At 51.5% G+C, this 15,750-nt stretch overlaps 1 protein-coding gene across 1 annotated transcript; it reads left to right on the plus strand.

Annotated features, from left to right (window-relative positions):
• The first annotated feature begins 2,139 nt into the window (after nucleotides 1-2,139).
• Nucleotides 2,140-7,618, plus strand: pod1 (coronin). The gene is made up of 12 exons (XM_018639827.1): nucleotides 2,140-2,199; nucleotides 2,866-3,001; nucleotides 3,120-3,292; nucleotides 3,403-3,663; nucleotides 3,824-4,019; nucleotides 4,225-4,689; nucleotides 4,729-5,226; nucleotides 5,336-6,084; nucleotides 6,219-6,369; nucleotides 7,068-7,186; nucleotides 7,304-7,393; nucleotides 7,493-7,618. Exons 1-12 carry the CDS (start codon nucleotides 2,140-2,142, stop codon nucleotides 7,499-7,501), a joined length of 2,907 nt encoding a protein of 968 aa, XP_018495343.1. The 3' UTR covers nucleotides 7,502-7,618.
• Nucleotides 7,619-15,750: the final 8,132 nt, after the last annotated feature.

Here is a 15,750-nt window from a genome sequence, read left to right on the forward strand (position 1 = left end):
CGAAGGATCCAGTGAACTGCTGCTATCGCGGTGAAACTGCGTGCAAACAGCGACGTGCAACTCAAAGTGCACCCCGTGGGTGGTTGAGCAGCTCCGCCGCCGGGGTGTGAGCATTGGATCGACGGATGACCAACATTTCGCGAGAAGTTTTCTGATTTGTGTCGCTCTGGTGCATATTTTCTCGAGCTGAGACGGATGGAAAATTGTGCCCATGGAAATCGAATTCGGTGTATTGAATTTTTCATCGGAATCTCCCGTCTGGGTCCGCTCACGCGAGGCCGCTGACTGTGAGAGATTGCGGATGATCGTTTTAAGGTTTAGGAAGCGGTCTCTCGCTGGAAGCTTTGTCCTTCGCACGTTAGAATTCATTTACCTCTTCGGCTTTTTGTTGTTTGTCTTCTGGCAGAAATCGTAGACGAGTTATCCGTTCGCTAGCCGCTTGCCGTGCGATGGGCGTTTAGGCGGGCGGGCGTTCGGGTGGACGGCAGACAGCCGATCGGCTGGTCGGATGCGCAGACTTTCGGTGTCGGTTGGATTGAAGACGAATCTATCGGCTTGCGCCCTGTGAAGTCATTTTGAATCCGACTTCATCGAGCAGCTTCTCATTAACACGCTGACCTTTAGCCGGCAGCGTAGCGGAAATTTCTTTCCCATCGGCTTCGTAGATTTCGTCGCCGCCGTCTATGCATGACGAGCGAAAGCTCGCTCTACGAAATGTTCCGACAGACTTTTGGAAATTCCGTACGCTCGCATACGGCGAATATGAAGCACGAGCCATACGCCTCTTCTCTCGCTTGGTCATTCTAGAAGCGTCCATGCATGCATTCCGGTCAGCGCGTTCCCAATAACGGTATTCCACCACGGCTCATCGAGCATGTGGTCTGAAGCTCGATGCCCTGGAAACAATGTCACGATAACGGCTGAGAGCTCGATAGGTGAGGAAATCTGTAAGTTGACGAATCGCGCTGTCTGCTCGATGTTAATCCGATTGCTTCGGAAGTTGGCTTTTGTCTACGGACTACGAGCAGTGAGCAGCAGTTAGATTCGCGGTCTGACGAGGAACACTTCCAGTGATGCGTTTCCACGTTTGGCTGTTGACGTCTCGATGCCCGCCGGCCAAATAGGGAAAGCTTTCGGGCATATCCTCGTGTTTGTTGCACTGCAATAACCACCTAGGTAATAAAGTGTTGCGTACTCGTCCCTCCTCCGCCCGAGCAGAAATGACACGCGCTCCGCCGATATGAAACCCAGCTACGCTCTCTGAGAGATCATGGGAGGGACATTTTGACGAGGCAATACTCTACGATATCCTCGAAACTTTCGTGCGAGCGCACTCGACTGGAGTTCGCGTTCTCCAGGAAGAACTTTTCGAAAGAATTCCTTTGAGCGATTAAATCATTCGACGAGGGGGAGCACATGGCTTGATTCGCGTAAGAATCATCAGCATGCGGGCTGGGGTTAAGGAGACGTCGCTTGGAGAAATCTGCTGATCCACTAGTCAAGGTTGTCCGTGACCGACGTCGGCGCAATCGAGGCGATCGAGTGAACGAAGATTTGAAGTGGTCAGCGGGCTTGTTACGGTGGTGTTGGTTGCGGTCGTATTCACTCTGTCTACTCGGCCAATCATTCATCGAAGCCGAGCGATGGACGCTCAGTTATGAGCAATCAAAAAACCACTCGTCTCCGAAGGCCCGCTCAACGAGAAAGTGCTCGTCATGCCTCTACGAACGGAGCCGTCTTGCGTTCGCCTTCGAGGCGCAAACGATGAGCTTGACACACTATGTTGACACCAGATTGTTCGGCGCTACTATCGATATAGCCAGTGTCAACATCGTTTATCGCCGGCATCCTGACAACTCATTTCAGAAATAATTGAAGAAGTTCCCGAAGCCATGAATGAGGTCTTCCGCTTCGACTTTCTCGACGATGATTTCAGGGAAGCATCGGGACGGCACCGTTGGCTGGTGGTCCCAGGGGGACCGAAATTTTTTTTCCTCAAATGTATTCGATTCAGAGCAGCTGTCCCGGCAACTCTTGACAGAACAATACTCTCGTGAGAAACTGACAAACTAACTTTCCGAGACGTTTCAGGTGTTATCGGTGCCAGACGGGCGAAATTGAACACTGTCGCTGGAGAGGATGTACCGGTTCAAAAGTTCCAAATACAAGAATGCGGCCCCTAAAGTCCCAAAAAAAGAGGTAAATACCGAGAGTGTTTCGGATCGGAGATTTTTTTCTCCGTGGCCACTAGTGTTGTTCTCGGCAGTGTTCGTCATCCAAAGCGGAATTATCGAAATCAGTCAACGGTTTTGGTGGCTGCCGTCCACGTTGTTGCTGCCGTTGTTGTCGACGTCGCTGTGGTGAGGTGTTGAGGTACATGCTGTCGTTGAAGCGTTCGACCGAAGTCTGCAGCGGGACGACAGCGACGTCGAAGAGGATGGTGGCGATGGCGGCAACGGCTCCGCTCCGTTCGCTTGTGATCGAGCTTGGGGAAAATTTTCCGCCTCAACATATCTCGTTGAAGCGACATTTTTTGCTTGAGTTTTTGCCGCTTCGCCGTTCATGGAGATTTTCTCGTTGGGCGCGACTCGCGCCGTCAAACTTGGTTCCCCTGTTCGCCGCAGAAAATCTCCTTAGTGTCGAAGCCGGCGCGGCCGCCGCCAGAGCCGCGACCACAAGGGATACATACACAATAATTAGCGAGCAAAAGCTCCAATGGCATAGAATATCCGATTCCATAATAATCTAAATGAGCCGTCAAGTCAGATTTACGAACGTCCTAACCGAGCTAGACAATCGGCTTCGAACATCGGCGCCCGTCGTGCCGTCATAAACAGCGCGTAATTTGTTTGGCTTTTGTTTAAGGGCTGGGTCAGCGATATCAATGTGGGAGCTCCACAATCGTTCGGGAACCACATCAAATGCTCAGCGGCTTTCAAAGTCTTCAACGTTGACAATCGCGGAGGAGGATGCTTGGGCATCCTTCCGCTGAACGATGCCGGTGAGTTACCCCAATACCATGCGTCAGGAACAATCACCATCGATCGACCGACCGGCAAATTGACTCGGCGATCCGGCGAATGTGGAGCGGAAGATTGATCTGGATGGCTTTCGCGCAGGTAAAAAAACCCGAGGGGTTCCACTGCTACACGCTCACGCCGAATTCGTAACCGACTTCGATTTCTGCGGATATGACGACAGCTTGTTAGCCACGTGCTCACACGACGCATACGTGAAAATATGGAAGATCCCTCAAGCGTTGCTCACTGAGGCGGTGCAGGCGAACGCGAAGGTCGATCCACTGGTAAGCGGCCGGAGTTCACGATTTTTTTCTTCGTTCTCGAGCAAGAGCTCGCCCGTGTTCGGGAAGCCTCTCTGAGCTTCTCGCGTTTCCCTCCGCAGGAGACTCTGAAGCCCTCGAGTGGTGTTTGCCGTCTGGAGACGGTCTCGTGGAATCCGGTCGTGGATTGCGTTCTCGCCTCGTCCGCCAATAACAAACTCGTCCTCTGGGACGTTTCCAAAGCCAAAGAAATTTCGACAAACAGCTGTCATGAAGAGCTTCTCCAGAGCGTATCATGGAAAGCCGATGGAACGAAATTAGTTTCCACGGGACGCGACAAAACTATTCGTATCTGGGATCCGCGAGTGCAGGACTCCTGTGCGGTAAGGCTCTCTCTCTATCGTTCAATGTCCGGGACGGGTAACGAGGGCGCCGTTTTTCGGGCATCTTTGCTCCAGCTCTCAGTCTGGCCGGTCGTCCTTGCTTCTGTTTCCTCTTCCTCGCGGGAGCTCTGACCGTATCGCACTTTCGCTCTCGTTATAGTACGCTCAAGGCCACGCTAACAACAGAGATTCCCGAGTCGTCTGGCTCGGGAACACCGACCACGTCTTGTCGACCGGTCTCGGTGCCAATCGCGAACGAGAAGTGACGCTCCGAGATGTGAGGAATCTGCAGAATCCGCTCAAAGTGCTGGCCGGGGATTCCTCGCTCGGAATCTACCTTCCTCTCTACGATATCGGTATGTTTATGAATTAATCATTACATCAATATTTCCCTCCATATAATCCATCGTATTATTACGGTCAGGTCAGCTATTATTTTTATTATTCACGAGAGAGCGGTTTCGCCGAGGGGAAGGGGAGTAGACCGCGAAGTTGGAATGGGAACTTCAGGAAAATTCCGTCGACTCGTTTCCCCTCGCTAACCTTGCGACTGTCCCGCAGACACAAACATGCTCTTCCTGGTAGCCAAAGGCGATATCACAGTCAGCTTCTGGGAGGTGGACATTGCCAAAGAGCCGTTCTTGTACGAGTGTTCGAAGTATCTCGCCGACGTACAAACCAAGGGAGCCTGCCTCGTACCGAAACGAGCGCTAAGTGTGATGGAGGGCGAAGTGAATCGAATTCAAATACTCACCAAGGACTGCATCGTACCCATAAGCTACCACGTTCCGCGCAAATCCTACCGAGATTTCCATGCGGACATCTTCCCCGACACGAGGGCTCCAGTTCCTGCGAACGTTGCCCACGAGTGGCTATCGGGAAAGAACAATACAAAAGTTCCGCTTATCAGTCTCGACCCCTCGAAGAGAACGAGAGATCTCATCCGCTTCGACCATGAGCTGGGAACAGGTGCGGCCACCGAGTGGCTCACCTCGGATGTCGGCGTCGCCGGAGCGGACGGCAACCGTGGAAGCTATATTAAAAAAGATTCCGAACCGCTTAAAGAGCGAAACTTTTTAAGACAGCAGACCGTGGCTGTAGATAAACCAAGCCTGGCGCCGAAACCCGCACCCCGGACAAAACTCGTACCTGCGAAGAGTGTAGACGAGAGCTCAAATAATAAATTCAACAATAATGAACAACACAACAACGGACGCCATCATCAGGCTCTCGACAACAAGGTCAAGCGACAACCGTCGAAAGGAGGCGGTTTCAAAGTTCGAGTTTCCAAATATCGACACCTCAACGGCAATCTCGGAACCCGAGAGACTCAGATCAGTAATTTGCCTCCGCTCTGTAAAACTATTCCCGGAGAGAGCGAGGGTTTCCGGGCCAACGCCACCAGAGTCGCTATACCGCTAGCAACTTCGGGAGGTCATTTGGCTATTCTTGAAGTTTCTAAAAGAGGCCGACTCAACGCTGGAGTTCTCCCGTCGCTTATTTGCGGGTCGAACATTATGGACTTCTGCTGGGATCCTTTCGACGATTCAAGGATTGCCATCGGTTAGTGAGGGGCCTGATTGCCGGCGGAAATTCAAAGATTATATTCTTCCAAGAAATATCTAGTAGTTACTCTCTAAATCAATGACTAATTCCCCTTTCTCCTCGGCAGCGTGCGATGATGGACGGATCCGCGTTTGGAGCATCCCGGAGAACGGGCTCACCGAGTCACTCACTAAACCTGATTTTGAGCTCAAGGGTCACAAAGACAAAGTAACGCTGCTCAAATTCCACCCTTCAGCCAAAGACATTCTGGCATCTGCGTCGCAGGACCAATCGATCCTGATCTGGGACCTCGACCAGCAAACCTACGTCTACGAGCTCGAAGGGCACACCGATCAAATCTTCAGTATGGCGTGGCATCCCGACGGAAGTTTATTAGCCACTGTGTCCAAAGACCAAAGACTTCGAGTGTTCGACCCGCGCCGATCGGCCGAGCCTCTCCTGACAGGCCTAGGCCCGAGCGGTACCCGTGGAGCGCGTGTCTGCTGGGCTCTGGGAGGGACTCATCTCATCACGACAGGTTTCGATAAGGTGTCGGCCCGGCAAATCACGCTATACGACGCCTCGAGCTTGACGCTGATCCACACCGAAGGCATCGATGTGAGCCCGGCGATCCTCATCCCGTTCTACGACGAGGACAGCTCGACGCTGTTCCTGACAGGGAAAGGGGACGCGACGATCTTCTGTTTCGAGGTTCTGGCGGACACTCCGAATTTCTTCCCACTGTCCCACTTCAAGTGCCCGGGACCACACCAAAGCGTTTCGTTCCTGCACAAGAACGCATGCAACGTGGCCCAAGTTGAATTCGCCACGTGTTTCCGCCTGACCACGACAACCGTGGAGCCGTTGGCTTTCAAGGTTAGAACCCCATCGCCGCGCCGTGTTTCCCAGCTCGATGGTCGCTGGCCGAGTCGCTCTGATGACCATTGCGTAATATGATCTTGGGATCTATCAGATTGAGCTTAGCTGAAGCGCGAAAAACTTTCTTCCAGGTTCCGCGACTGCGATCTGAATTTTTCCAAGATGATCTCTTTCCGGACACCCGGGTGACGTGGCAGCCAACGATGACGTCGAAGCAGTTTACGGATCTCTGTGGCAAAGTACCCGCGAGGGTTTCGCTGAGGCCGGTTCAGATGAGCCAGTGTATGTAGGGTGATGATGAAACGCTCGCTGTCAGATGATCGGTCGGGCTGGTTGGAGGACCTCTTGGTTGGCTGGGGTGCCGACCCATTGATTCGCGAACCGTCCCCGGTCGTTTGATGGTCGGGCGGTCACAAACAGACAAACAACACAAAGAGTAGGATGTTCTAGACTGGTGTTGGACCGCTTCTAGGCTCATGGGAGCCGAACTCGCATATTCAACTCTTTTCACCTTTGACAATGTGTCAACCAGGCTTCTCGTACTTCCTACCTTCTTCTAATCATCTCCGGTGTTAACCGAGCTATTGGTGTGTGTCAATCTAACTATCCTCTATGTCATGTACATATCTGTCTTCTATCCGTCTCCTTGAGTAACCAAATTGCTATCCGCTCCGCATTCGGTCTTGTTATCATGATTTCTGTTTCTGACTCGGGTTCCACAACCGTTCGGAACGGTCATGGTGTTCACGCTTATCTTGTCCATTGGGCACCACAGCTGTTCGAATCGACAGCTTCCGCAAAACTCGCTCGAAGCCTCATCCATATCTGTTTGTTAATTTCGGTTCAATTCAAGTCTCGGTTTGCATGGCGCGCCTCGTCTATGAAGATATTTGTACACCTCTTATTTGAATCCATTCCAACGTCAGGTTCCGGTGTCAGAGCCGTGAAAGTGTCGTGAAGCCAACTTTCTCCGTTTACAGTGTCCGATGCTCCCGAAGTCGTCCGTCCTGCTCCGAAGTTCACTCCGAGTGCCGGAGAAAATCGCGGCTCGAATTACTTTGAAGTCAACGAGTCGAGCAACAGACTCCGACAAGAACTCGTGAGTCGTTTCCACGCAATCCTCTGAGCGTAGCCTATTGGAATAGGGAATGCATTCGCTTATAATTAGCCTCCTGAGAGATCGCGCCTAACGAGAAGACGGAACTTTTTTTCCCAGCTCATCGCGTCCATGAAGCAACGTATCCAATATGACGATGACGATGAGTTGCCTCAGGATCGGATGCAGGGAGCCGACGACAATGAATGGGTCTGTAGAGAATTTCAATGAGAAGATGACGCATCTGCCTGATGCAGGAGTCGGTCCCATATTTCGCTGGCTCCCATTCACATGAACAATCTCTTGCAGTCCGAATAACTTCCCGTTTTTCTGCACGCTGCCTTCTAAAGGATGGTCCGGAAGCGAGTCAGGAGCGGGTCTCGGGAGTCGGGAAATGAACTGCTCACGGGCGATCATAACACAGAGAATGAATGCACTTTGCCAAATGATTTTAGTCGCAACGAATTTTTCGTTACGAGTAGAGAAACCTTTTTTCTGTAAACTCTGTGTAAAACACAAAAAGCGGACTTTCACACAGATGCCAACTGTCGAATCGCGGCGTACGACGAGAGACAACGAAATCTGAGCTCCCTTACCACTACTTAGCTAGATGAACCCTGAACATGAGTCCGCGACTCATTCCGGAGCTAATGCGAGGAGAAACTGGGCCTTTTAATTTATGATTGGGGCTAAGATGGAACGCTCTTCATTTCAACTACGTTCAAGAACTCAACGCTTCTCTCGGATGCGAACAGGAGTAGGTTCCCGATGAATATTTTCCTAGAACAAGAGCCGAGAGGACGGAGCCTCCAGATTTCCGAGCCGGGAAGCCTCTGTGATTTCCGATGCGAATCGGTGATTTGCTCAGAGCCGAAGAGCAGGTATCGCTGGTGTTCCCGCTCTTCGACGTTTGAGAGCAGATCGACGGCGAGTTTCTAAGTTATAATTGAATGATTTCATCCGAGTTCCTTATCTCGCGATCGGAACCAAGAGATCGGAATTCGCGATCGGGAAAAAGACGATAGGAAGTTCTGTCGCTTCTAATATTATTTATCCGGGAAAAAGAGGTTGAGGAATTCGTGATGGACAGCGAATTTTCCGATCGTCCCAGGCGGTCTTCAGAAAACACGAGGGATCGAACGGATGTTGATACTATTTATTCCGCCATGTAGGATCACTTGGATGAAAGCTATGATTCTTTCTGATTCGCTTTTCGGAATTCCTCGTTCAACCTTTATCGGCTCTTGCTCGAGAAATGAAAAATTGATTCCCGAGAAGACTCAGTCAGTTCTACCAATACTCTATCTGGAATCGCTGATTAGCCCCGCGGATTGGCGTTGTATCGATTGACAATCGGGGTCCTTGTGCAAGGTTGTTGCCCGAGAAACCCGTTTGAGTTCCTCGGAACCGAGATTTGCTCGCGGAAAATTGTGCGATATTGGTCCAAAATATCCTCGCGCTCTACCTTAGTTCACTATAGCGGTGACGGAAAAAGGTCTGGATATATTTTTCCCCGAGTGACTCCCCCGGGACACCGGACACCGAAGGAAATTCACTCGCTGCTTCGCCAAACTATTTTCGGTACCTTCTGGCACACGGGTGAACGTTATCGACATTGTTGGAGTTCACTCTACAAATATATACTGGCATCCTACACCATACTATTATGGAGATTCACCAGGCCATATCCGACGTTGAACTTCTCGCTGAGACCCGCGATTTCCGAAAACGGCTGAATGAGATCTGAATTCTGATCAGCTGATCCTCCGTCGGCGGTGCTCTGAAGTGGAGTGCGGCAGTAGTACTGCTCGCAGCCTTGAAGGGGCCGCCTGAAATTATTGCGACATGCGAGAAACGTTGGTGCTGGAATAGCTTGGATTTCAACGAATAAGCTGTGCATTCTAGTCGGCAGAGTATTAACAGAGATATACGAGCGATGATTCATATATGTACCAGCAAACGAACCAACAAACAAACAAACACTTAATAGCATACAATTAAACAGGTAACACGTCGAGCGCATATAATAAACGACTTCGAATGCAAAACGAAAATCCGCCCCTGTTTATTACCCACACCGATCTTGACGCATTTCGGACGCCAGTCGGGGAATCGAGCGACTGAATCGTCGCCATCGTTCACGCCGCTCCTCCGAGAGATTGCGGACAGAGACAAGCAGAGAGTGTCTCGCGCTAGCATATCTCGCCCCACCTGGATTCCCCGCTGGAGTCAACTACGTGCGTCCGATGGCAGCATTGTACAGGTTTAGCCCAGCCGAACACAGATCCGGATGGAGTATTCGCGCGAGTGACTTTGAGAAGATGATCGTGATCCGATTTCTGGTTTAAGCTATATTTGGGAGTAAACAAGACGACCATCTGATTCAGAGTCTATCTGCAACCCTTCCTATTTAGATGAAAACTCTGACTCGTGCTTCCGAAGAGGGTGGAACGATGCGGATCCGAGTCCCATCACCACGGGAAATTTCTGCAAATACAGAAGTGATACTTCCCGGGAGGAAAATTCATGTCACGTCGAAAGAGAAGCTCCCCGTCTGCAGCTCAGGAACCCTCGATGGGCTTCACACTGTTCCCGAGACTGCCGGACTGGCATCATTGGGAGCCTTGGCTTGGACTGACGGATACCCTCTGGCAAGAGCCGAGGGCGTCTTCGTCCGTCTGCAAAATCTCCCTTTAATCGGCTTATCGCGCAAAGTTAGAAAGTTCCCGTCTGTGTATTGTCCTTCTTCGGCGGTATTCATTCAGAATTCGCTTTTTGCGCTGGATAGCAGCGAGGTAAAGGCTTCGCTTTCATGCGTTTTGTCTGCTTTCTTCGGACTGTTTTGTACGACTGAGACAGCTTCTGCATTTGGGACCATCCACAGGCTTGAGCGAAACATTCAGGGACCATCCTTCTGTTAATCCGAGTCAACGGCTCGAAGTCTCCGGGACGGAGGAATTCCGTGGAGCCCTCTGTGTTCACGCGAACTTCTCTCCAGGGCCGTGGTTTTCGGAGCAGAGATGTGCACAAGACTTGTGCAAAGCGGGACTTTCAGAACTCGCGGAAAATTTTCGACTCCGACTTCAGTCGTTTCAAGATAAGTACGACCGATTGAGGTCACGTACTCACTCACACTCGATCGGGCGCAAGAAAGCGTGAGATTGACCGTGGCTTAGTTTGCAAACTCCGACACAATGTGAAGAGACCTCCAACGGGCTCGGGTCGAGTTTACATAACCTCAACCCGAGCGCTTTGTTCGTGGGACAAACGGATTGGGTTTCATCTCAGCGGGTTCCACAGCCAAGAGCTATAAGCGTAGCGTAGACCTGGCGTCGCGACGCACGCCCGAATTTCAAATGAGCTCTCATGCCTGTGAAGTCTGAGTCAGAAGCTCAAAACATAGAGCACAAAGCCCTCAACATGGATCATAATGATCATGATGATGGCCATGTTGACGATGTGGCAGGATTGCTGGATGACATTTGAGACGACGCAATGCGAAGTATGCGGGGGTTGGAGCACGAGCTTTCTGTTGTCGACTGGTTGGCTGACTGCTGATTGTCTGAAGGAATGTCTCAACTTAAAGTTACCCGAGGCATTTCAGCGGATTTCGTTGGAAGCCTATGAATAAAAGTTCCCGACCCGAGCTCCACTCCCATGAAGAAGGATCTTGAAGGATCCCTTCCCGGAAAATAGAAGGTTCTTTTCTACCGTACTCTGCAGCGACACGTGCGGCGTGGCACGTTGGACCACGGCACAGATTATGGATTACAAGTGGGTGGCACTGAATGGCAGGAAAAAATAAAGATTGGCTCGAGGACACGCACCACAAACGACGACGAAATGAAACTCGGAGCCAATAGATCCACATCAGTCCAGTTGATGGATTCTCGGACCGGTAGGTATGATTCCAACGATATGACATCATAATACAGTCTCCGGTGGGCTGATGGACAGGCACGAACTCCTCCGGTGTATGTGTGTGAGTGAGTGGTTCTCTTTTTCAAATGAGCAACGAGTGAGATCTTCAGAGTTAGATAAGTTCATATGAGATCGGCATTGTCGAGACAGCGGCCGTAGCATATGCGGGCCCGAGCGGAGGATTCATATGCGGGCAGAGCAGCAATATGACACTGAGCTTTGTATTTGCAAACAACAACATAAAGATCGAATAGCATGGGCGGGGACCATACGACTCTCTGAAGAGAATAGGCTCTCGAACATTAGAAGAACAGTGAACTCAAGAGTCGCATTTTTCGTCTTCCTTCCGTCTCACTCAGAGTAGACCACAAACCAGATTTGACAGTGGGAACGATTCTCCAGAGAGCGCGCGAGTGTCCGGGATTTGGAAACTGCCCTCGATCTGCAGCTCCGCTTGCTTCGACCAGGGAATCGGAAATAGTTCACGATCGGTTCTGCCGCCGAACTTTCGGAGCGAGTCGGTGGGGCTGTTCGACACGAAGAGTTCGCGTCCAGCTTCGTACATCGAACGACAACAACAATGCTTGAAACGATGACGAATAGCACGGAAGCCATCGGCGCGGTAACATTTCATGTTCGCGGGAGTTTCGCTTTCTCTCAGAGCTCGAATCGGTCAGGTTAGGTCAAGTTATGTTGTCCGAGAGGTGTAGTCCGCCGGCCGCTCGGTTGGGCTGCCGCGTACGCATTCATTCGGTAAGGAGACCGATCAGCGATCGAACTGGCCAACAACCGGCCGGCTAAGTAGATGACGGCGGCATGTCGAATTGTGTTTGGCCGTCCATTAGAGGTCGTTCATCATAACTGGCGAGAAGCAAAGGGTGATTCTGTTAGTAGTTTCGCCGCTGCCGCCGCCGCCTTCACCTTTACTGGTGTTGGGGTCGCTTTGCATTGTATTCTCCGGCCATATAGCGGCCATTTAGAATATTCATCGTCTGGTGACTTTTTTCTTCCTAACCGAGCGTAGCTGTGTAACTAGTGGCGGACTTGCTTTTGGGCTGCTCGGCTTGTTCGGTTCAGATTTGATTTGTGAGCTCACTTTCTTTCCATAGATGATGATGATGACGATGCTGTAGCTGGTTTCCTGCTTATTTGCTGCCACAATTCATCCGTAACGAACTCTGAAATCGCGCGCCTTCTGTTCACAACTGTTCAGCGCTGCGTTCGTGGCAAAGGTCGCCCGCTCCCTGAGATGATCGAAATCAATCGCGTTTCCCAGCTCGGATAGGGGCGAGTGGCCAATTGACCATGCTGTGAGGGAGAAAGGTCATCCCAAGGGGTTGTCGGCTCGGCGTTCTGTCGAACGATTCTACGTGATCCGTTCCTCTGAGTTGACCGCTCTCGGACCTGCGCACGCCTAGGAGCTCTCCAGGTAACTCCGACGACTGGTCCCGATAAGTTCTCGCCCTCCTAGCCTCGCGCCGATATCTATTCCCATGCTCACTATCGCTCTACGGGGACTCAAGCCCGGTGTTGAGAGTTAAGGCTCGCCGACTTCAGGAGCTCGAGGCCTGGGACGCGCCGTTTGCACCGCAAACTGCGCAGGCGTTCCTCCTTTGGTAGGGCGAACCCATTCTGTACATATTGTATTAAGGCTGCGACAAGTGAAGTCCACTCGAAGCAAAACATCGGGATTCGGGGCGTGCGGAATGTTTGCACAAAACACAGTCGTTTGTACGGCGGTGAATTATTTGAGAGTGGCTCGAATCATTATTTGTTTGCAGCTCGGAGTCGGCGATCAGTGTCTTGCGCCAGAGTGCTACGTCGAAAGAAGTCGATACCTTCTAGTCACAAGAGCGTCAATTTTTCTTCTTCTATTTCGACGAAAGAGGCGTGGTTGTAGGTTGGGAGTCGGCTGATCTCTGTTTGTGTTGATTCTCCATTCACAGATTGACATTGACGGCTTCTTCGCGCTGCCTCGTCATCTTCGTTATGAGAACACAACAATGACAACTGGGGACGGAGCGAAACCTTCGATTCCACCTCCATTGTCGATGCTGCCGTCGTCAGAGACGATTGATCAGAGAATAGGAAAAACGGAACACTTTACACCTTCTTCGATCAGGAGTTCAGGAGGAAATTGGGGCGCTCGACCTCGCGTCATGTGGTCGGAGCGGGCGTGACGGCTCCCAGGCAGAGATCCTCATAGCATGATTATCCGCCGCATGGTTTTCCAGGACCGCGGCGTCGACAGCAGAAATCTGAAGCGCCGAAAGGTCTCGACGCCGGTACGATATTAAACGGCTTTCCCCAGCGAAAACGAAAACCCGTATCGATTGCTCTCGGGCGCAATCCTCGAGACACGAGTACCCACCGGGCAGAGGACAGAGCTGGTGTTGTAATTCTTTGGCTCGTCACGCTCACGGTCCACAAATGGATTAACTTGACTCCTAGTTAACCACGAGCCTAAATCCAACGGATCCGCCGGTCGCCCGGTCGGAGACGCTGTTATCCGAAGGACTCGTACGGGAAGGTCAGTCGTATTTCTAAGCTCGCAGACTTGAGGCATCGTAGATTCCCTCGTAAATTTTTCGAACATTGGAATAGCCGCTGTCCGCCCAGATCAAGGAATCGCTGTGATTTCTCGATGCAAGCCGAAGCTGAGAAGGGATTGCGAGCGTCCGATTGACCGAGCGGCCTCGACTTGCCGGCCGAACGAGTAGCCTGTCGGCTCGCTGGGCGAGAATCGGCCGAAAGAGATTTACAACAGGAGCTCCCTGAGCGCGGTGAAGCGTCAAATGAATTCGTCCCTGGCTGCCTCTGCAAGAATCGAGTTAATCCTTTTGGACATTCGACCACTGGAGGAATTGTTGGCTTTTATTGCCCAAGCTTCCAACTCAGCCACTTAACCGAAACCTGTCGAGGTGCAAATGGGCTTCGTCGAGATTTCAGTGCTGCGTGTTCTGGTCGGGTTTTTGTCGTAAAGTGAAGACCGCTGTGCCTATAATCGACCCGAAGCTCTGCTCATATTCGAGAGACTACCGAAAACGCCTCGTCAAGTCGACGGAGAAATTAAAGTTCCTACGAAATCTGGCTGCCCGGGAAATCAATTTTTTTCGGACAATTCGTACTGGATTCCTCGCATGCTGGTCTGTATGCGCTCTCGATCGCATCCTCTTCCATGTTGGGAGGAATTCTTCCGGATCCAGACCGCGGTGTCAGCGTCGTTGAAACCAAAGTATTGCTTCGCAAGCAGAAAAGCCATTTCTATGCGGGATCTCTTAGCGAACACGCTCGCTCCGATGTACTCCGATAGACGCGCGAGGCGTCCCTGTCGAAATCTCTCTCGGAGTGGAGTCCGACGCTGGAACCGGAATAGATTTGCGTTCCTTTCGAGGCGATGGTATCTGGTCCATTGTCTCTCTCTATGATGCTCCGGGGGCTCCAAGAGGTTTCCAAACGCAGCGAACATCCGAGACATTATATGCGGAGAAGTCAGTCGATATGTGTCCCGTCTTGCCCAAGGCTCGGTCGGATGCGAGACCATGTTCCGCAGAGCAAATGTTGAGTGAGAGGCAGACAGACTAATCCTTGGACGGAGAAATTAAAAAAACCATATTTAATCGTGAGAATCGTGTGCTGGGTTCAACTGACTGAGCAAAAGCGATGAATAGGCTCGAGGGACATCAGGAAGCCTGCTCGCCGTGGAAAAGCCTTCGTGTAGTCTCACGAGAGCCGATGATGCGCCGACTCAAATACGCCAGCCGAAAACTGATCATGGAGACCGGGAGTGGAGGCATCCTTTCCCTCGGCCGAAGGCCGGGATAGATTCAACCGACCATGGGGAATCGAGCTCCGGTGGCCAAATCCCGCCCTCCGAACCCTCGAGGCCTCCTCCGTCGAGGATGGAGAAAGACATGGAGCGGGAAACCGATTCCGTCGCGGAGCCATCACGCAAAAAATGAGTAAATGACACAGAAGACCAGTCGAGGCCTCACTTGGTCAGCGTCATAAGGGACATCGCGGGCCTCACTCCTCCGTTGACTACGTGCTGTCAGCCGCACATCCTGATCAACGCTGGAGACCATGGGCAATAGAGCCGATGGGAGCTGCAGGATAAGACAAAAAAAAACACGGTCACTTGCGAGCCTCCCTTCCTCCGTGAACCCCCGTGGTCGACGGTTAACTGGAATGACCTTGGGAAACCTTCGAAAACTGGCTTTTCCGAGAAGCTCGACAAATCACATCTCTTCCCCGCAATGATAGACCTCGGTCCTCTTCCATGCATTGGTTTTATTGGATCTCACATTAAACATACTATTATCACAGTTGAAGGAGATTCGAAGTTAACACCTTGAAATCCGTCGGCCATGGGCCTAATCGGTCGCGTCCGAAGAAGAGTCCAAGCAAAATGATTGACTCAATCTGTACAAAATGCCGCTTCAGGAACAATGAAAGTGATCATCAGAGCCGATGTGGATGCATATCCACACGTCACCACGGTCTCCACATACTGCTGTCTTTTGGCACGACTTGAGGCTCCTTGCGGTCTTCGTCGCTGTCGTCTTCGGAGGACTCCAAACGCAACTTGTCGAAGATGATCTTCGGGAGCTGCTGGTCGTCGGGAGAAGTCGCGCTCCATTTCCTCT

Source organism: Galendromus occidentalis, unplaced genomic scaffold, assembly GCF_000255335.2.
Source record: "Galendromus occidentalis unplaced genomic scaffold, Mocc_1.1 scf7180000077459, whole genome shotgun sequence".
Taxonomy (NCBI): Eukaryota; Metazoa; Arthropoda; class Arachnida; order Mesostigmata; family Phytoseiidae; genus Galendromus; species Galendromus occidentalis.

Coding starts and splice junctions, on each gene's coding strand:
- pod1 (XM_018639827.1), top strand. CDS start 2,140: ATGTACCGGTTCAAAAGTTCCAAATACAAGAATGCGGCCCCTAAAGTC. Junction 4,020..4,224: donor CCTTCCTCTCTACGATATCG/GTATGTTTATGA, acceptor ACTGTCCCGCAG/ACACAAACATGCTCTTCCTG. Junction 4,690..4,728: donor CGCCGGAGCGGACGGCAACC/GTGGAAGCTATA, acceptor AACCGCTTAAAG/AGCGAAACTTTTTAAGACAG.